The 18,466-nt window shown below is 40.8% G+C and overlaps 1 protein-coding gene and 1 long non-coding RNA gene across 3 annotated transcripts in view; one reads left to right on the top strand and one right to left on the bottom strand.

The window, feature by feature from the left end:
• Nucleotides 1-12,492, top strand: part of SLC16A1 (solute carrier family 16 member 1) — a 43,624-nt gene extending 31,132 nt beyond the window's left edge. For both annotated transcript variants that reach the window (XM_010359044.2, XM_010359045.2), the window contains exons 3-5: nucleotides 2,452-2,595; nucleotides 6,442-7,308; nucleotides 10,653-12,492. In XM_010359044.2, the coding sequence (XP_010357346.1) occupies nucleotides 2,452-2,595; nucleotides 6,442-7,308; nucleotides 10,653-10,927 (1,286 nt within the window). In that variant the 3' untranslated portion in view covers nucleotides 10,928-12,492. The remainder of the gene's footprint in view (nucleotides 1-2,451; nucleotides 2,596-6,441; nucleotides 7,309-10,652) is intronic.
• On the bottom strand, nucleotides 12,036-18,161 carry LOC115899126. The gene is made up of 2 exons (XR_004058796.1): nucleotides 18,060-18,161; nucleotides 12,036-12,666 (listed from the first exon to the last, which is right to left on the bottom strand). It is a non-coding gene; the product is annotated as an uncharacterized LOC115899126 (long non-coding RNA).
• Nucleotides 18,162-18,466: the final 305 nt, after the last annotated feature.

Raw genomic sequence — 18,466 nt, 5'->3', positions numbered from 1 at the left:
AGTTATTTATTTATTTATTTTATTTTGAGACAGGGTTTCTCACTCTGTCACTAAGGCTGGAGTGCAGTGGCACGATCACCACTAACTGTAGCCTCAGCCTCCCTGGGCTCAGGCGATCAATCCTCCCCCTTCACCCTGCCAAGTAGCTAGGACTACAGGCTTGCACCACCACGCTCAGCTAATTTTTGTAGTTTTTGTAGATGTGGGTTGTCGCAGTGTTGCCCAGGCTGGTCTTGAACTCCTAGGCTCAAACAATCTGCCCACTTTGCCTCCCAAAGTGCTGGGATTACAGGCATGAGCCACCATGCCTGGCCTGGTATTTATCTTTGTTATTCTGACTGTACAAAGTCTTATGACTCTCTATATATATTGTTGTTGTTGTTTCATTTTGTGTTTGTTTTTGTTTTTGGAGACAGAGTCTCACTCTGTTGACCAGGCTAGACTACAGTGGCGTGATCTCTGCTCACTGCAACTTCTGCCTCCTGGGTTCAAGCAATTCTCCTGCCTCAGCCTCCTGAGTATCTGGTACTGCAGGCGTGTACCACTATGCCCGGCTAGTTTTTGTATTTTTAGTAGAGATGATGTTGGCCAGGCTGGTCTCGAACTCTCCTGACCTCAGGTAATCCACCCACCTCAGCCTCCCAAAGTGCTGGGATTGCAGGTGTGAGCCACCGTGCCCGGCCTAAAAATATTTTATAAGTGTTCTTTCAGTATGTAATTTTTTCATCTTACACAAGCTTTAAATTCAAATTATTTTCTTTCTTTTCTTTTTGAGACAGAGTATTGCTCTCTTGCCCAGGCTGAGTACAATGGCACAATCTGCTCATTGCAACCTCTGCCATCCAGGCTCAAGCATTCCCCCCACCTCAGCTTCTGGAGTAGCTGGGACTACAGGTGTGTACCACCACACCTGGCAAACTTTTTTATTTTTGGTAGAGACAGGGTTTCGCCTTGTTGCCCAGGCTGGTTTCAAACTCCTGGACTCAAGTGATCTGCCTGCCTTGGCCCCCCAAAGTTCTGGGTTTACAGATGTGAGCCCCCATTCTTGGCTCAAATTATTTTCAAATTAGCTGTGATCTAATATTTTCATGAACTGATTATCTTAGTCTGCTCAGGCTGCTGTAACAAAGTATTGCTCACAGTGGAGGCTGGGAAGTCCAAGATCAAAGTTCCAGCAGACTAAATAACTAGTGATGGTGCCATCTGTCTGTGTCCTCATGTGACAGAAGAGAAGACAAACTCCCTCAGTCCACTTTTTTTTTTTTTTTATGAGACGGAATTTTGCTCTTGTTGCTCAGGCTAGAGTTGCAATGGTGCAATCTCACCACAACCTCCGCTTCCCAGATTCAAGTGATTCTCCTGTCTCAGCCTCCCGAGTAGCTGGGATTGTAGACATGCACCTCCACACCCAGCTAATTTTGTGGTTTTAGTAGTGACGAGGTTTCTCCATGTTGGTCAGGCTGGTCTCGAACTCCTGACCTCAGGTGATCCACCCACCTTGGCCTCCCAAAGTGCTGGGATTACAGGCATGAGCCACCACTTCTGCCCTGTCTTTCAAGAGGCTGAGGCAAGAGAATGGCATGAACCTGGGAGGTGGAGTTTGCAGTAAGCCGAGATCGTGCCACTGCACTCCAGCCTGGGCAACAGAGCGAGACTCCGTCTCAAAAAAAAAAAAAACACACTAACCACATTTGTGATAATATACAAGTACTCTAAAAGGTATTTAGATGCATTTATATGTCTCCTATCACTGTGTGTGTCTGAAATTTAGAACATACTTTCTACACACGTTTTTGTTTTGTTTGTTTGTTTGTTGAGACAGAGTCTCACTCTGTTGCCCAGGCTGAAGTGCAGTGGCAGGATCTTGGCTCACTGCAACCTCCACCTCCCAGGTTCAAGCCGTTCTCCTGCCTCAGCCTCCCGAATAGCTGGGATTACAGGTACATGCCACCGTGCCTGGCTAATTTTTGTATTTTTAGTCGAGACGGGGTTTCACCATGTCGGCCAGGCTGGTCTTGAACTCCTGACCTTGGGTGATCCACCTGCCTCAGCCTCCCAAAGTGTTGGGATTACAAGCGTGAGCTACTGCGCCCAGCCACTTTCTACATGTATGTTAATCATATCCTAGATATATCAAGAATCTTGTGAACATTCATTACCAAGGTGTTTTCAGTCTGCCCTGCCTTAAAAGAGAAAGATTAAGGATAACTTCAGGTCTTTTGTATTTTAGTAAAATTCCATCCAGTATTTTTAGATTTAGAACCTGCACAATTATGTTTTCTAACATCTTTATTTTAGTACACATATGACTCAGAAATAATTACAGAAAACAGTATTCTTATCATTGCTGCTTGTTTATTTTGGAGGATTTGTCATTCGTTGTCATTCATACTTGTATAGATGTGAGGGAGCAGTTTCCTTTATATTACTACATTTTTGGTTATCTTTTAGGTCCTATCAGCAGTATCCTGGTGAATAAATATGGAAGTCGTATAGTCATGATTATTGGTGGCTGCTTGTCAGGCTGTGGCTTGATTGCAGCTTCTTTCTGTAACACTGTACAGGAACTATACTTCTGTATTGGATTCGTTGGAGGTGAGTTACTACTGATTCATTTGGAAGCATTAGTTTTTTGCTGGCTATTTTGTATTTACCTGCATTCATCTTTCAGATCTCTGGAGTGAAATTATTTTCTTATAGAAATGACTTGATTATCATTTTGAAGAACTACAGATAAAAGTACTAGAAAAGCAAACTTTTAAAGAAATTGCCATTATGTGATGGATATTATTGTTTGTTGAATGAGTAAATGAATTGAAAGAATGATTGCATTCCTTGTCCTAAGAATAGACAGTAGTGGTAGATACAATGTGTGTGGCAACTTGGTGCGAGAGTGGCTATTTGATAGAATGTCCACATAACGTTTCTGAGGGGTAGAGGATATGCTTGATAATTCCTCCCCCATTTTAAAAATCACTAAATGAAGATAATGAACTGTTGATGAACATAATGAATAAAAGTTACCCATAACCTCACAATCCAAAGAATATCATTAACATTTCTATATATATCCTTCCATGTGTTTTTCTATGCACAGATACACCTTTTTTTAGAGCAAAAAAGGATCAAATTATGTATAATATTTTGTAACCAGTTCTTTTTCCACTTAACAATATATCATGAACAGTTTTCCATGTTGCTAAATGTTTTGATACATAACAATTTTAATCTCTATTATTCCATTGAATATACATAACATAATTTTATTTGACTGATCTCTTAATTGTTGACAGATTGTTTTTGTCAGTATTAGGTTGAAATTCTTTTGTGAACATGAATATATTCTTAGTATAAATTTGTAGAAAGGGAACTGCTGTGTGTTTGTTTTAATATGTATGCTAAATTGTCCTCTAAAAATGTTATACTCACTTATTGTCCCACCACAGTATATCAGAGATTCCAAGATTATCCCTTTTGTCAACAATGGGATATTGTCTTTTTTCAAAAAAAAAAAAATTGCCAATTTAATAGGTGAGAACAGTATCTCTTGGTTTTAATCTTTATTTTCTTTATTTTTTTTTTTTTCTGAGACAGTCTCACTCTGTCGGCCAGGATGGAATGCAGTGGAGCGATCTCAGCTCACTGCAAGCTCCGCCTCCCGGGTTCATGCCATTCTCCTGCCTCAGCCTCCCACGTAGCTGGGACTACAGGTGCCCGCCACCATGCCCGGCTAATTTTTTGTATTTTTTTTAGTAGAGACGGGGTTTCACTGTGTTAGCCAGGATGGTCTCGATCTCCTGACCTCGTGATCCACCTACCTCGGCCTCCCAAAGTGCTGGGATTACAGGCGTGAGTCACCACACCCAGCCTCCTGATTAATTTTTGGATGTTGAATTTTGTTAAAAAAGTATTTTTAAAATTAACTCTTTTCCAATGTTTTCCCAGTATTAAACATCTAAAATTTTTATGTATTCAAAAAGTATTTTATAGTTTTTATCTTGTATATCATCCTGAGAAAGTTGTTTTCTACTCCAAGATTATGAAAATATTTGTCCACTTTTGTTTAGTGCACTTTAGTTTTTATATTTAAAAATCTGATTTTTTGTTTTTTGTTGTTGTTGTTGTTGTTTTTGAGACACTCTCACTGCCAGGCTAAACTGCAATGGCATGATCTCCACCTCCTGGGTTCAACTGATTCTCCTGCCTCAGCCTCCCAAATAGCTGGGATTACAGGCGCCTGCTACCACACCCAGCTAATTTTTGTATTTTTAGTAGAGACGGGGTTTCACTTTGTTGGCCAGGCTGGTCTCAAACTCCTGATCAGGTGATCCACCCACCTCGGCCTCCCAACATGCTGGAATTACAGACATGAGCCACCGCGCCCAACTACATTTAAAAATTCTGAAAGAGGCCGGGCGCGGTGGCTCAAGCCTGTAATCCCAGCACTTTGGGAGGCCGAGACGGGCGGATCACGAGGTCAGGAGATCGAGACCATCCTGGCTAATACGGTGAAACCCCGTCTCTACTAAAAAAATACAAAAAACTAGCCGGGCGACGAGGCGGGCGCCTGTAGTCCCAGCTACTCGGGAGGCTGAGACAGGAGAATGGCGTGAACCCGGGAGGCGGAGCTTGCAGTGAGCTGAGAGCCGGCCACTGCACTCCAGCCTGGGCGGCAGAGCAAGACTCCGTCTCAAAAAAAAAAAAAAAAAAAAAAAAAAAATTCTGAAAGAATGAAAACATCTGACGTAAGATGAGAAAAAAGAAATTTAACTCTATTTGTTCCCACATGGTTAATCAGTTGGTTCATTTGCTCTTTTATTAATTTATTTATGAAATACTTATTGAGCAACAACTGTATGTGTGTTAGGAACCATTTTAGGTGCTATAGAGATAGAGCAACAAGTCAGGCAGCTCTTTAATAGGAGGAGTCAGACAGTACAACTCATAAATATATGAATAAATGAGAAAAATATCAAGCAGTGATAAATGCTATACAAAACCTTTAACTAAGTGTTGTGACAGGGAAGAACTGGGCAAGCAGTGAAGGTAAAGGCTCACTGAACAATCAATTTTAAGTAGAGACCTGCATAACAACAGGGAACCAGATTTGGAAAATGTAAGGGATCATAGACCCTAGAGCTTATTAACAAATGTAAGAATGGTTTGCTATGAGGTCAGGAAGTTCTTTGAATATTTACTTCTGCTAGCAGTATTTATTGAATAATTTCACTATTTATTGAATTAATTTAAAATGCTACTTTATCTTACATTAAATGTTTCTGTATATTTCAACTCTGCTCGTGGACTTTCTGTAGTGTTTCTGCACTTGCACTAATCAATTTTTACCAATTCGTGAAACAGAGCCACACTGCTCTAATGATTGTAGCTTTTGTAAAGACATTTAAATAATATGTTCTGGTTGGTCCCACTTTTTCTCTAAGTATCCTTTAGAATCATTTTACCTTAATCTGAAAGTAAAATTCACTGACATTTTCATTGGATTGCATTAAGTTAGTACATTGATTTCAGGAGCCTTGACATCTTAACAATGTTATGTTTTATTTTCCCAAAACTTTGTGTGTATTTTAAATTCTCTGATCTCTCAGGAAAGTTTCACAATTGGAGCCTTAGGAAATGCCTGTTTTTAAGTTTTGGTGCTATATTGGAAGGGATCATTTTGTACTATATGTTATTTCTTTCTTTTTTGTTTTTGAGACAGGTTCTTGCTCTGTAGCCCAGGCTGGAGTGCAGTTATGTGATCATAGCTCACTGTAGCCTCAAACTTCTAGGCTCAAGTGATACTCCAGCTTTAGCCGCCCAAGTAGCCAGGACTACAGGCACACACTGCCATACCAGGCTAATTTTCGAATTACTTTTTGTAGAGACAGGTCTTGCTATGTTGCCTAGGTTGGTCTTGAACTCATGGCCTTAATCAATCCTGCCACCTTGGCTTCCCAAAGCACTGGGATTATAGACATGAGCCGCTGCACCTGGCCTTATGTATTTTCTAGTGTAAATTTGTTTTATCTCTACTGTCGACTTAACGATCTTATATGGTCATAATAGTCCTTAAGGTGATTTTGTTAGATTGGACAAAATAGACAATTATTCACCTTCGAATAATAATAACATAATAAAAATAACATATATTGAGTGCTTACTACATGCTGGGCACTGGGTACTAAGTGCTTAACAAATTTTTCTTCCTCACAACAGTACCCTCTGCCCGTTTTACATATTAGGAAGCAGTCATAGGAGGGTATACATGTCTGAGATTATGCTGCCAGTAAGCACTGATACTGAGATTTGAACCCTTGTCTGTTTTAGAACTCATACTTTAAACCACTACATAACATGTTCTCTAACAATGAGGATTTATATTCTATTCTTTCCATTATTTATACCTCTTATTATTTATTTATTTATTTTCCCTTTTCACAGGTCTTGGGCTTGCCTTCAACTTGAATCCAGCTCTGACCATGATTGGCAAGTATTTCTACAAAAGACGACCATTGGCCAACGGACTGGCCATGGCAGGCAGTCCTGTGTTCCTCTGTACTCTGGCCCCCCTCAATCAGGTTTTCTTTGGTATCTTTGGATGGAGAGGAAGCTTTCTAATTCTTGGAGGCTTGCTACTAAACTGCTGTGTCGCTGGAGCCCTCATGCGACCAATCGGGCCCAAACCAACCAAGGCAGGGAAAGATAAGTCTAAAGCATCCCTTCAGAAAGCTGGAAAATCTGGTGTAAAAAAAGATCTGCATGATGCAAATACGGATCTTATTGGAAGACACCCTAAACGGGAGAAACGATCAGTCTTCCAAACAATTAATCAGTTCCTGGACTTAACCCTGTTCACCCACAGAGGCTTTTTGCTATACCTCTCTGGAAATGTGATCATGTTTTTTGGACTCTTTGCACCTTTAGTGTTTCTTAGTAGTTACGGGAAGAGTCAGCATTATTCTAGTGAGAAGTCTGCCTTCCTTCTTTCCATTCTGGCTTTTGTTGACATGGTAGCCAGACCATCTATGGGACTTGTAGCCAACACAAAGCCAATAAGACCTCGAATTCAGTATTTCTTTGCGGCTTCTATTGTTGCAAATGGAGTGTGTCATATGCTAGCACCTTTATCCACTACCTATGTTGGATTCTGTGTCTATGCGGGATTCTTTGGATTTGCCTTTGGGTGGCTCAGCTCCGTATTGTTTGAAACACTGATGGACCTTGTTGGACCCCAGAGGTTCTCCAGCGCTGTGGGATTGGTGACCATTGTGGAATGCTGTCCTGTCCTCCTGGGGCCACCACTTTTAGGTACAGTATATCTCCCTACTAATGTGGCTCAGTTACAAACAAGCATATGAGATGGGAAGGCTGACAGAAAGCAAACATTAGTGAGCTATTTGGGTAAGAACAAATCTTTCTCATTTCTGTGTCCTTGGTGCTGGGACAATGCTTGGCACAGGATAATTGCTCAAGTATAGAATCTAATTAAATGGAACCATCAAGCCAAAAGGGGGATCAAATATCATTACAAATGTCAGTGTTTTTTCTTTTTTTTGAGACGGAGTCTTGCTGTGTTGCCCAGGCTGGAGTGCAGTGGCACCATCTCAGCTCACTGCAACCTCCGCCTCCTGGGTTCAAGCAGTTCCCCTGCTTCACCCTCCCGGTAGCTGGGGTTACAGGTGCATGCCACCATGCTGGCCAATTTTTATATTTTTAATAGAGACAGGGTTTCGCCATGTTGGCCAGGCTGGTCTCTAACTCCTGACCTCAAATGATCCACTTGCCTCGGCCTCCCAAAGTGCTGGGTAACAGGTGTGAGCCACTATGCCTGGCCTAAAATACATTTTTTTCTGATCACAAAACTGATGTGCTTAGTGTAGAAAAGCATGTAGAAAAACAACTCAATCTTTAAAGCACTAGTGATTATTTCATTTTAAAAATGGAGTGTATTTCACATAATTTTTTTTTTTTTTTTTTTTAAGACAGAGTCTTGGTCTTGTGGCCCAGGCTGGAGAGCAATGGCACGATCTCAGCTCAATGCAACCTGTGCCTCCTGGGTTCAAACGATTCTCCTGCCTCATCCTCCTGAGTAGCTGGGATTACAGGCGCCCACCACCATGCCCACATTAATTTTTGTATTTTTAGTAGAGACAGGGTTTCACCATGTTGGCCAGGCTGGTCTCGAACTCCTAACCTCAGGTGATCCACCCGCCTCGGCCTCCCAAAGTGCTGGGATTATAGGCGTGAGCCACTGCGCCTGGCCCATAAGTTTTTTAAAAACACACAAAAAGCAAAAAAAAAAAAAAAAAAACAAAAGTTTATTTCAGTAGCAGTAGTATAATAATAGCTACCGTGTAAGCTCACAGTGTACCAGAGACAGTCCTTATCATTTTGTATCTGCTGTTGTATCTATCTCACAAGTCCATGTGAGAGGTAGGACCGTTTTAGTCCCCATTTTGTAAGTGAACAGAGGCTTCAAAAGGTGAAGTAACTTGGCTAAGATCATACAGCTAGTAAACTAATTATAACTTGGGAACTATTCCTGAAGGTTATTGAATACTTTATCTTTCAAATTAATAGCTCAATAGATAACACATAGTGAAAAAATAATTTGACCCTCCTTCTGGATGTGACTCATACTTTAGGAATTTTGATTTGGTGAGTGAGTGAGTATATAACAGAAGATCCATAGCTGCCTTTTGAGATAAGTCTTCTTCCATCTCATACCCAGTGAGTTACTAAGTTCTATCAGTTTTTATGCTCTAAATCTTTTTCTCATCTGCCCATTTTTCTCCATCACAACTACTACCCTTATCCAAAGCTCTTGTCTCCTGTTTGGGCTGCTCCTAACTGTAACCTCCTAACCGGTCTGCCTGTATCAGTTCCAGCTGTTCTTCAGTCTCCTTGAAGTCTCCAGTTCAGAACTCTTCAAGATTTCTTAAAACTCTCCAGTTGCTTCCCCTTACTTTCAGGGTGAAAAGCAAATTCCCTAATGTGGCTTGCAAGGCACTGCATGGACTGGCCCCACCTGTCCCTCCAGCCTCATTTCTACCACTGGCCTCCTGCTTTCTGTGCCCCAGCAACCTGGCCCTTCTTTCCCCTCACACACCATGCTCTCTCCTACCATTGTGCCTTTGCACTGCAGTTCTCTACCTGGATCTAATTCCCATCCCCTTTCTCCTAGATAATTCCTATCCTGCAAATTCCAGCTTAGTTGACATTTTAAGGAAAGTTTCTTGACCCCACTTCTTTCAAACTCCCCTGGTAGTACTTGTCACAGTTTGTGTAGTTACTTGATTAACATGTCTCTTGTCCACTGAACTGTGGATGTTAACTCCTCTGTTCACCCTTATCCTCAGGGCCTAGCTGAGCCAGTGCCTGGTATATGATAAAGGCTCAAAAACTATTGTTTTTTTTTTTTTTTTTTTTTTTTTGAGACGGAGTCTCGCTCTGCCGCCCAGGCTGGAGTGCAGTGGCCGGATCTCAGCTCACTGCAAGCTCCGCCTCCCGGGTTCACGCCATTCTCCTGCCTCAGCCTCCCGAGTAGCTGGGACTACAGGCGCCCGCCACCTCGCCCGGCTAGTTTTTTGTATTTTTAGTAGAGACGGGGTTTCACCATGTTAGCCAGGATGGTCTCGATCTCCTGACCTCGTGATCCGCCCGTCTCGGCCTCCCAAAGTGCTGGGATTACAGGCTTGAGCCACCGCGCCCGGCCTCAAAAACTATTGTTAATGAATGATGCCGTGAGTTAGAAAGCCATATGGAATCATATTTAAATTGGTGTATTAAGTCCTGTTTAAGTGTAGAGTAGAATTTTCCCAGAGATACCAGTTCAATGAGATGCTAATAAATTTTACAGTAATGGAAGTTACATGACCAAAATAAAATTTGGAAACATCAAGTTAAATAGGATTCTTTACTACCAGACTTCACAAAGCCTTTATGAGAAAATAATATGCCATTTACCCATTCATTTGACTTTTGAAACATTAAAGCAGTATCCTTGTAGCACATGCTTAAGGGTGCAGACTTCAGAGTCAGACTTCCTATGTTTAAAGCCAAGTCATTTCACTTATTAGTTTTGTTACCATGGACAAATTAGCTAACATCTCTGTAATTTAGTTTTTAAATCTGTCCAGTGAGGATGATAATAGAATCTGCCTGTTATAAGGATTAAGCACTTAGAATGGGTGTAAGATATTGCTTTTAAGTTTTTAGCACTGGACAAGTGTTCACAGGAATACTCTTTGGGAAATGCTGAGAAAGAGGATTGGCCTGGGTAACTGGGACAGCACTATGGCCTTGGACAAGACTCCCAGGCCTCTTTCAGCAACGCTTATTTCTATAGTGTGTTAAGAGAATTGACTCTAGGTGATCACTGCGTCTCTTCCATTTCCAGTTTGCCAAGAGTTAACTATTTTCAGGTTACTAAAAATAACAGAAGATGCAAAGGCCACTTAAAATCCATGAGGCATTATAAACAGAGGATCAGCTAATTTTCAGCAATTCCTTATACTAATTCATCATTTTGGGACTCTTTAAAGATTGGGTTGACATCTTTCTGAATGGATCCTTAAGCTTTGCTTGGGGGAGAAAAAAAAAACCTGTTTACTCTTAGAAACATAACTGTTTTTGTTGTTTTACATATTTAGGTCGGCTCAATGACATATATGGAGACTACAAATACACATACTGGGCATGTGGCGTCGTCCTGATTATTTCCGGTATCTATCTCTTCATTGGCATGGGCATCAATTATCGACTTTTGGCAAAAGAACAGAAAGCAAACGAGCAGAAAAAGGAAAGTAAAGAGGAAGAGACCAGTATAGATGTTGCTGGAAAGCCAAAGGAAGTTACCAAAGCAGCAGAATCTCCGGACCAGAAAGACACAGAAGAAGGGCCCAAGGAGGAGGACAGTCCAGTCTGAATCCATGGGACTGAAGGGTAAATTGAGCAGTTGATGACCCAGGATATCTGAAAATATTCTACTGGCCTGTAATCTACCAGTGGTGCTCAATGCAAATAGTAGACATTTGTGTGGAAATCATACCAGTTGTTCATTGGTGGGATTTTTGTTTGACTCCTTACCATTAGCCTGAATTTAAAATGACATATGCTTTGAGGAGGGAGTGATTGGTAGCAAAGGATGCGGGAAAGAAGTAGGTTTTATTTTGTTTTGTTTTGTTTTAATCTTCGCTTTTAATAGTGTCATAAAGATTATAATATGTGCCTTAAGTTTTAGTCATTAGAACTCTAGAGAGCCTTAACTTCTTAAACCATTTTTGCTGAATTCATCTATTTCACGTGTTGTGTTAAAAGGAAAAATAACAACTAACTTGTTTGAAGCAAATCCAAAATTTAAAATTAATCTTGCTTCATTGTTACATGTAATATATTTCAGACATTTTCACTGGAAGATTTATGGACAGAAATATTGGTTGAAAATTAGAGATTTTATAAAATGCTGACAAAAACATTTTCCTGGCATCAGTAGATTTCTGGCATATGTTTCTGCTAGCTACATATTTAAGAAATTCAAAGCATAAAACTTTGGCAACATCTTGGCTGTTCTAGACACAGTGTACTTGTCAACCCCTCTCAGGTACCTTTTCTTGGGATGCTTATTAGAAGCCAAGTGCAGTGCTTAAGGTTTGTTTTCATTAAATTAGCTATTTTTGCTCCCCTGTTCAAAGATGCATTTTGAGTGTTTGTCGATCACTGCCCTTTTTGAAATCACCTGGTATTATTTTTCTCACTGGAAAAGTTAGTATTAAAATCTACAAAACTACGTATTTGTGCCTCCTTGGTAAATACAACACATCTAATTAAATGTAGACGGATATTTCAGACATCAGCTGAATTCACTTAAGTTTTTCCAAAACCTCAGTTAAACTGTGAAGCTATTGGAATTTTTTTTTCCTGGAATTTTTCTCCTTTGATTCACAGTGGTCCCATTTATATCTGCTTCTGGCTTAGTGCTATGCATAAGATATATGTGTGTTTGGTGTTTTTTTGTTTGTTTGTTTGTTTTAAATTTTATTTTTTAATGTTGGCAAATTAAAAAGGGCCAGAAAAATTTGGCACCAGACAAACGAATAAAGATAGGATTGGGAAAGAAGTTGCTAAGTGTGCTTAGTTTTAATAAGTAATTCTTTCTCTTTTTTCAGAGAAGGCCTTACAGAAAATCGTTGTTGAATTGTTGGATGCATTCTTACTCTCCACACAAACCTAGAAATTTCGTGACCCCTTTCACTTACCTGAAAATTAGAGAAATTGATTCAGTATAAGGATAAGGAGGGAAGGTGGACCAGAATGAAAACTGTAAATATTTTTTTAACCTAATATCACTTAAATCGAGGCAGAAAGATATAGATATTCAATGAATTATATTCAATGCATTTAAAATACCACTGTAATTGACAGAGTTAAAAGCATAGATACAAAACCTTGTGTAAGAGGCTGACTTTTCCAAATAAACATTTTTTAAGAAAATATTTCTTCCAAATGTCTATTTTCTTCAGGAAAATATTGCTGTGTCTTCATTTTCATTACCAGGTTTCATTTCGGGCCTTGCTAAATTGATTGAATTAAATCATCCAGCTTATGAGCCTTGATATTTGGGGATATGATTTATTTTCATTTGAATTTCTCCTTTTCTCTTCTTTGCTGAAAGGCAAGGAGGAGGGGAATTTTAAAACCATCTTATTTGAACTGAGAGCATCCAGAGCATTTAACCTTAAGGAAACAATGAAAAACTCCCTTTGTATGCCTGGGCATCATGGCAGATAGAGGAAGACTGTTCAAGGAGAAAACTGCTGCTGAGAGTGTTGGCAGGCTTGGCCTCAGGTTGGACTCTGTAATTTTCTTCGGACCCAAGTCGATAATCTCTGTGTACTTCTCCTCTCTTCCCCTGTATAAAAATGAGGATTAGGCCAGACACGGTGGCTCACGCCTATAATCCCAGCTAGCTATGCAATAACGCAGTACAATTTTCTGTTTTCTCCTAAGATTCAGTCCAATTTTAAAAAATGAAACAAATAGGCTGGGCGTGGTGGCTCAAGCCTGTAATCCCAGCACTTTGGGAGGCCGAGGCGGGTGGATCACGAGGTCAGGAGATTGAGACCATCCTGGCCAACATGATGAAACCCCGTTTCTACTAAAAATACAAAAAATTATCCGGGCGTGGTGGCGTACGCCTGTAGTCCCAGCTACTCAGGGAGGCTAAGGCAGGAGAATGGCATGAACCCGGGAGGCGGAGCTTGCAGTGAGCCGAGATCGCATTACTGTACTCCAGCCTGGGTGACAGAGAGAGACTCATCTCAAAAAAAAAAAAAAAAAAATTAGCCAGGCGTGGTGGTGGACTCCTGTAGTCCCAGCTACTCGGGAGGCTGAGGCAGGAGAATTGCTTGAACCCAGGAGGCGGAGGTTGCAGTGAGCTGAGATTGCGCCACTGCATTCCAGCCTGGTGACAGAGCAAGACTCTGTCTCAAAAAAAAAAAGCTGGCCGGGCGCGGTGGCTCACGCCTGTAATCCCAGCACTTTGGGAGGCCGAGACGGGCGGATCACAAGGTCAGGAGATCGAGACCATGGTGAAACCCCGTCTCTACTAAAAAAAAATACAAAAAATTAGTCGGGCGCGGTGGCGGGCGCCTGTAGTCTCAGCTACTCAGGAGGCTGAGGCAGGAGAATGGCGTGAACCCGGGAGGCGGAGCTTGCAGTGAGCCGAGATCGCGCCACTGCACTCCAGCCTGGGCGACAGAGCAAGACTCCGTCTCAAAAAAAAAAAAAGCTACTGGATACAGTGTAAACATAACTCATATACAATGAGAAACTAAAAAAAGATGTGTGACATTGCCATGGTCTGGAACTGAACCTACTGTAGTGTCTTTAAGGTATGCCTATAACTGGCTCAAAGCTGGAACTGAATGTACTAACCGTACAACCCTGACTTTTTCCCACTGAAGATAAATGCTTAAGGGATTTATTCAGGATCAGTTTTGGTAACAGAACCAACACTAAAGCTCAACATAAGCCTACTCTTAGTCTCTCCTTATTAATCAGCTTATCATCTCTGTGTTGCAGGTCAACACTGGAAGCAACTGGGCTTTCTGATCTAGTCTGTTGTCCTTTACTCCATTTGAAGATTGACTGCATTTGAAGTTTTATTTCAGTTAACATGGTTTCAAGGCCGGGCGCGGTGGCTCAAGCCTGTAATCCCAGCACTTTGGGAGGCCGAGACGGGCGGATCACGAGGTCAGGAGATTGAGACCATCCTGGCGAACACGGTGAAACCCCGTCTCTACTAAAAAAATACAAAAATCTAGCCGGGCGAGGTGGCGGGCGCCTGTAGTCCCAGCTACTCAGGAGGCTGAGGCAGGAGAATGGCGTAAACCCGGGAGGCGGAGCTTGCAGTGAGCTGAGATCCGTCCGGCCACTGCACTCCAGCCTGGGCGACAGAGCAAGACTCTGTCTCAAAAAGAAAAATAAATAAATAAATAAATAAACATGGTTTCAGTGGCTGCTTTGGGAAAATAGATGTATCCATAAAGCACCTGCTTTTCTTTTTCTCTGTAACACAGAGGGAATATAGACAGTTCTTAGGTAATTGCAGTGCCTGAAAAGGCATGGGACTATTCAAGGGTACACACTCTGAAACAGGCTCCCAAGTCAAAGCAGGAAAAGTATTCAAGAAACTGATAGGTTGAACCATTGCAGAAGGTCATGGTAACATAAATCATATCATATTACCATGTTATACCCAAATTTATAAACTGTCTTAACTAGCCAACATAAATGCATAGTTTATACAAAACTATGTATTGTATTAATGAAAGGATGATGATAAAGTAAATGGTTAAAAACCATTTAATATTTCCATATGAACAAATGGCTTACTGTATTAAATCTCAGAGCGATAAAGTGGATATTGGTTGCATGTTTGTATGCAAAAGCTAAATGTCTGGGTTTTACCTTCTCTGGGAAATGGTTCACAGTATAATAAGTCTAATCATCAGTGCAGGTATGCCCCTCACCACCATCCCCTCACACACACTTTTGCTTAGAAAGATGAGGAAAGGTTAACAGAAAAGCCTCCCAAAGTGCTGGGATTACAGGCATGAGCCACCACACCCCGCCATCATGGTTTGTTTTAATAATCAAGTCAGGCACTGCTTAGAAGACATGAAGAAAGAGGTTAATGATAGACTTGTGTAACTGTGACCGTTCTTTCAGTGTATGATGGGAAATGACAACTTAAGTTTGCCTGGCTTGCCTAAATGTGAGCAATTGAGGCAAGTTGCTTCAGACTTTAAAGGAATCTGGGCAGGGAGGGGTGGTAGTTTACATACGTCACTACCTGAAAAGTGTTCCAGCTTTAGGGTTTTAGATTCAGTCACTCTTTTTTCCTCCATTCAGTCTGGGCCACTGTGGCAAAGTCATTCAAATGTAAGCAGTAGAGCATAGAGTATCCTTCTCCTCAGCTGAAGAGCATCAGTATATTTACTTTTTGCTTTTACTCTGACTTGCCCAGAGGAGATAGCAAAAGGAATCACATCCTACTGGTTGGTTAGCAAGGGAGACTGCCTGGTTTTAAATTGAGATCAGACAAGTTACTTAGCCTCCCTAAGCATCAAGGTTTTTTTCTAATAAAAGATGTTAATAATAATGAGTACCCACCCCTAGGGTTGTCAAGAAGGTTAATAAGTGGATGCACTTGACTCTAAAAAGTTCATGCTTAGGGGTAAAAAGGCTATGATAATTCCTGAGGTGGACTCTTACTTGCCAGAGGATAGTTTCAGGGTGACTCTTAAGAATATTAGCTAAACAATTAAATCCTCCTTTTTGATCAGCTTCTCCTTTTAGTCTTCCCAATATATTGGTCTTTCTTTGGTAAATGAAGGGATGAAACTAACACTTCACCAAATGGTGCATATATACCAGCTTTTCACGTAAGATGGATTTGAATATCAAAGTCCTTAGTCTTTCTACTCTAATACCACACTCCCTCCATAGGGAAAAGATGCCATACTAGTAGCAGATAAACTTTTCCCCTCAATAACTAACGATTCTATAAAAGAAGAAATAAAACTAGTCAATAATCTTGGCTAAGGTTCTTTATACCTAGCAGTGTCTTCAAATGCAAATGGAAAGGTTGATGAAATATCTATTTTCCCTACTACATCATGACAGTTTAAATGATAAATTATTACCGGTTGGTGGCTGAGTAAATTGGTATGTGTATCAAGCACAATTGATAATATATATCAAGCATAAGGAACTCGTTTTTCCTAAAAATTTCAGATTTTGAAATTTGTCTAAGAAAGTTTTTGCCTGTCTTTGAAATTATCAATTTCTTTGAAAAATTATTAGGTTGGGTATCAGTGTTTTTTTTTTTTTGTTTGTTTGTTGTAGTCTGTTTTTGAGACAGGGTCTCATTCTGTTGCCTAGGCTGGAGTGAGGTGGCACTATCAGTCACTGCTCACTGCAGCCTCAACCTTTCAAGTAGCTGGGACTAACTATAACTTTTTTGTGTATGTGAGACGGTGTCTTGCTCTGTCTGCCACTCAGGCTGAAGTGCAGTGGCGCAATCTCAGCTCACTGAAACCTCTGCCCCCCAGGTTCAAGCAATTATCTTTCCTTATCCTCCTGAGTACCTGGGATTACAGGCACATGCCACCACACCTGACTAATTTTTGTATTTTTTTAGTAGAGAAAGGATTTCACCATATTGGCCAGGCTGATCTCGAACTCCTGACCTCATAACTATAACTTTTATAGAGACTGGATCTTACTATGTTGCTTAGGCTGGTCTCCAACTCTTGAGTTCAAGCAATCCTGCCTGGGCCTCACAAAGTGTTGGGATTACAGACATGAGCCACTTTGCCTGGCCTCAATAAATAGTTAGATGGATATGGTTATGAAGTCCCTGTGATACAAATATGGCATAATATTAAGTGAAAAAACACAAACTAGACCTGAGGGCAGTGGCTCATGCCTATATTTCCATCTCTCTGGGAGGCCAAGGCAGGCAGATCACCTGAGGTCGGAAGTTAGAGACCAGCCTGACCAACATGGAGAAACCCCGTCTCTATAAAAATACAAAATTAGCCAGGAGTGGTGGCGCATGCCTGTAGTCCCAGCTACTCAGAGGGCTGAGGCAGGAGAATCTCTTGAACCCGGGAGGTGGAGGTTGTGGTGAGCTGAGATCATGCCACTGCACTCCAGCCTGGGCAACAAGAGTGAAACTCCATCGCAAAAAAAAAAAAAAAATAGTGATATCACAAAAAGAGGTGGAATTTGCTTGTCCGTATGGCTATCATTTGTTCATTCACCAACAGATATTTATTGGACACTTAGTATATCCCAGGCATTGTTCCAGGCTTTGAGAATCCAGCAGTGAATAAAACACAATATGTTTTCACAGGCATCTTACATTCTAGTAGGGAAAAACAGGTGACGAACAGTAAGTTAATAAGAAAACAGTAGTTTTCAGAATAGAGCAATGGATATAAAATCAGCCTCATTCATTCATTCACCCAAACTATTTTTTGTAGCATCTTCTATGTTTTGTGTTTGGCTCCATTAGCTGGATAGAGGGCATATAGCAGTGAACAAAATTCAGTTCCTAGCACCCAGAGGTTCTAGTGTAGTGGGGAAGATATGTAGTAACTGCTGTGGTGTGGTAACACATGGAGAAACCTAATCCAATCTTGGGAGAGCATAAAAAGATCAAAAATTATGTTTTTGAGCAAGTTAAATCTATCTGATCTTTAATAAACATTATAAAATTATTTTGAGGATTATGTGTGAAAGTACACAACACACTGTGAGTACATAGTAACAATATATTAAGTGCATAGTCATTGTAGAAATCTGAATCTCCTTGAACATTCTGCAGTGCAGTGTAGCAAGTATCAGTTAGGTCATCAACCAGAACAACAATGAATAAAGAACAGCTGGTGGTTGTATAGCTCATCCAATTTTACAAAGGCCTTTCAAATATATTCTATCATCTGATCCTGCAAAATCCTAGGGAAGTTAGTATAATTAAAAATACTGACTCTTTATCTGGGCCTTCATCGTAGTGGGTCATCCTCCCGTGCTGTCAGGGAGCACAAAGCAGGATTGCAGACAGCTTAGCTGCTAGAGCTGAAGGTTGTGCTGGATGGAAGCTTTGGAATCATACAAGAATGCAAGAGACCAAATCCTGGGTGAACCTGAGGGTAAATAATGGCTAAACCAATCCCTGAGTTCTGCACCAAAATGTGTAAAATGGTTCCTGTCCCCACAAATATACAATCTGTGATTCTGTCCCTTGGCTTTGAAATGCATAATGTGATGTTTTTTTCATTTGTGGATTTCCTTTACTAATATGCTTTACTGATTCCAGAATTAAAACTTTGCATTTCCTGAGCTTACTCTGGCCAGATCCCAAGAGGAAGTGGCCAGAAGCCATTAAGAGGGCCAG

Source organism: Rhinopithecus roxellana, chromosome 8, assembly GCF_007565055.1.
Source record: "Rhinopithecus roxellana isolate Shanxi Qingling chromosome 8, ASM756505v1, whole genome shotgun sequence".
Classification (NCBI taxonomy): Eukaryota; Metazoa; Chordata; class Mammalia; order Primates; family Cercopithecidae; genus Rhinopithecus; species Rhinopithecus roxellana.
This window is presented reverse-complemented; position numbering and strand designations above follow the sequence as displayed.